At 40.2% G+C, this 2,500-nt stretch overlaps 1 protein-coding gene across 1 annotated transcript in view; it reads left to right on the top strand.

The window, feature by feature from the left end:
• Window positions 1–2,500, top strand: part of LOC144959744 (uncharacterized) — a 6,938-nt gene that overhangs the window by 2,975 nt on the left and 1,463 nt on the right. Inside the window, exons 3-4 of the mRNA XM_078892457.1 lie at window positions 1–5; window positions 660–750. The exon at window positions 1–5 is cut by the window's left edge and continues 138 nt beyond it. Coding sequence (XP_078748583.1) covers window positions 1–5; window positions 660–750 — 96 coding nt within the window. The remainder of the gene's footprint in view (window positions 6–659; window positions 751–2,500) is intronic.

The following is a 2,500-nucleotide window of genomic DNA, read 5'->3' as shown; positions in this document are numbered from 1 at the left end:
TGCATGTGAGTAGTAGAACGTCCTTCAATACAAAGTCATACCTTTAAAATGAATGATTTGGGTTTATCCCGGTTCCTGCAGCACTAAAAGGACAAAAAGTAATCTTCTATTTACAAAGGCGGCTATGTGGTCTAGTGGATTGACACTCGCTTTCGGATCGGATAGGTTCGAGCCTCGCTCGGCGCATAGTTGAGTCCTTGGAGAAGGCTCTTTACTCACATTCTCTCACCATACTCAGGTGTAAAATGGCCGTTAACAGCGTTGTCTCTGTCCGAAAAAAATGTAACATCCCCTAGCAGTCCGCTTTGAATGTCCAATACTAACGCTTAACAGACTGCAGGCCTTGTGGTATATGTTGCATAAACGTTGTTCTAATATAAGATCTGAAAAATTGTTTATGAAATTTTGCCAGACAAAGAGTGAAAGAAAAATACAACAAAGAAAAACATCCCAAAAATTCAGTTTTTCTCGACTGGGAATTGAACATCAAACCTCTAGATTATCGGTCAGCCTAACAGACTTCAAGGCTTGTGTTATTAATTTGTTCTAAGTGCGCTCTTCTAACTTCAGAAAATAAGAAAGATAATGCAAGGCGCAAAGAGCATGGTGTTTGCTGCGGAGAACGCTGTTTACTTGCAAACTTTTATTTTATTTTTTAGAAAATCTCGTTTCACTGATTTGAAGGGCTTTGACCGATGTATTCCAAAAGACGCAAAAGGAAACGCAAAAGTGGGATACTTTCAATATAAGGTATATCATTATCATCATCATTATCATCATCATCATCATCATCATCATCATCATCATCATCATCATCATCATCATCATCATCATCATCATCATCAACATCATCATCATCATCATCATCATCATCATCATCATCAGCAGCAGCAGCAGCAGCAGCAGCAGCAGCAAAGCATTGTCATTATTGTTATCAATATCACAATCATCATCACCATTACCAATCCAATCATCTATTTGGTTTTATTTTGTTATAATATTGTCAATGCATAAAGCTCCTGAATACGCTTCAACAGTCGTAACGTCACTTCCTTCCTAATGACGCATGGTAACTTAGTAACACTGGCTCTAAACTATCGGAACAATGGTGAACGCCCGTATGAAATATTGCTCCGGCGAGCATAAAAGTGTATCCAGAGGAGAAAAAAACCCCATAAATTTGATCATGTTTTGACTTTTACACATTCTGATCACAAGACTTATGAAAAGTTCTAGCCAGCATGAAGAATAAAAAGTAATGATTTTCTTTGTTTAGAACCAGGATGGCCGCCGTTGCCGGGCGGCGTGACATCAGACTACTGAATCCAATTAGGAAGTGGTTTAAAAAAATCTTCAAAGCGGATTTTATCACCCTACAATAAAAGGGTAGCTGAATCTCTTTAGATTCCGTGAAAGTTCCATGCGACATTAATAAGAAATGAAGTGAGTAGGAAAGTGCCAGAAGACAACAGAGAATAAAAACTTCGCGGCGGCGATGGGGGCTCGAACCCGCGACCTTACTGGTACGACAACTCCGCCTGGCCGGGGAGATCGTGACTCTCCCGCATGAGCTATCCACGACCCCCCAAAAAAAGGTCGCTTCAAATTCTAGTTTATCGAGAGCCACTTCTCCCCGACTTCTTGAGGTCACGGGTTCAATACACACACACACACACACACACACACACACACACACACACACACGACATGAATAGAAACTTGTTACCTTTACCACGGTTAGTCATTGACTATTAAATCTATTAAGTCCCGCCGAGTTACAGCGTCATCCATAAAGTCTGATTTGAAAAAAACAAATTCGAACCTTCATGTAGAGCATGTTCCACTAAATGTGTTCAAAGCGCTTTATAAGAAGTTTCAAGCTAACAGCAATACTTTAACATCGAGATATAACACCAATACTGTCGTACTTTGGACAACTTTTGACCAGAAAAATGGTCCTCCAATAAATATCGATCGATGAAGATCACTCTCACTTTGTCAAAATCTCTCAAACCTGAGATTTTGTGAAGGCTGTTGATCAGGGCACTCATATTGAATTTAATAAATTATAAGCGTGGCCAGTGACTGGATAGGTGACAATGATATTACAGATCTTTGATCCCGGAGTTGTGTTCAATATTGGATAAAAGGCAATTTACAAACATTAGGGTAACCCCACTCGACTCAGATGTGAATGAATACCTGACTGTAGACAGCAACTATTATCACAGAAGTGTTGATATAAAAAAGGATTACAGACAAGTAACTTGTACGGCTATGTGGTCTAATGATATGACACTCGCTTTTGGATCGGAAGGTTCTGGGTTCGAGCCTCGTTCGGCGCATAGTTGAGTCCTCGGAGAAGGCTCTTTATTCACATTCTCTCACCGTACTCAGGTGTAAAATGAGTACCCGATCGTTAACAACGTTGTCTCTGTCCGAAAAAATGTACTATCGCCGAACAGGCGTCATGTCACGTTCTTCATGTTAAGTGTTGCTG

Source organism: Berghia stephanieae, chromosome 14 (genome assembly GCF_034508935.2).
Source record: "Berghia stephanieae isolate SIO BIC M18660-M18661 chromosome 14, UCSD_Bste_1.3, whole genome shotgun sequence".
Taxonomy (NCBI): domain Eukaryota; kingdom Metazoa; phylum Mollusca; class Gastropoda; order Nudibranchia; family Aeolidiidae; genus Berghia; species Berghia stephanieae.
The sequence above is the reverse complement of the archived record's forward strand: the minus strand, read 5'-3'. Positions and strand labels throughout refer to the sequence as shown.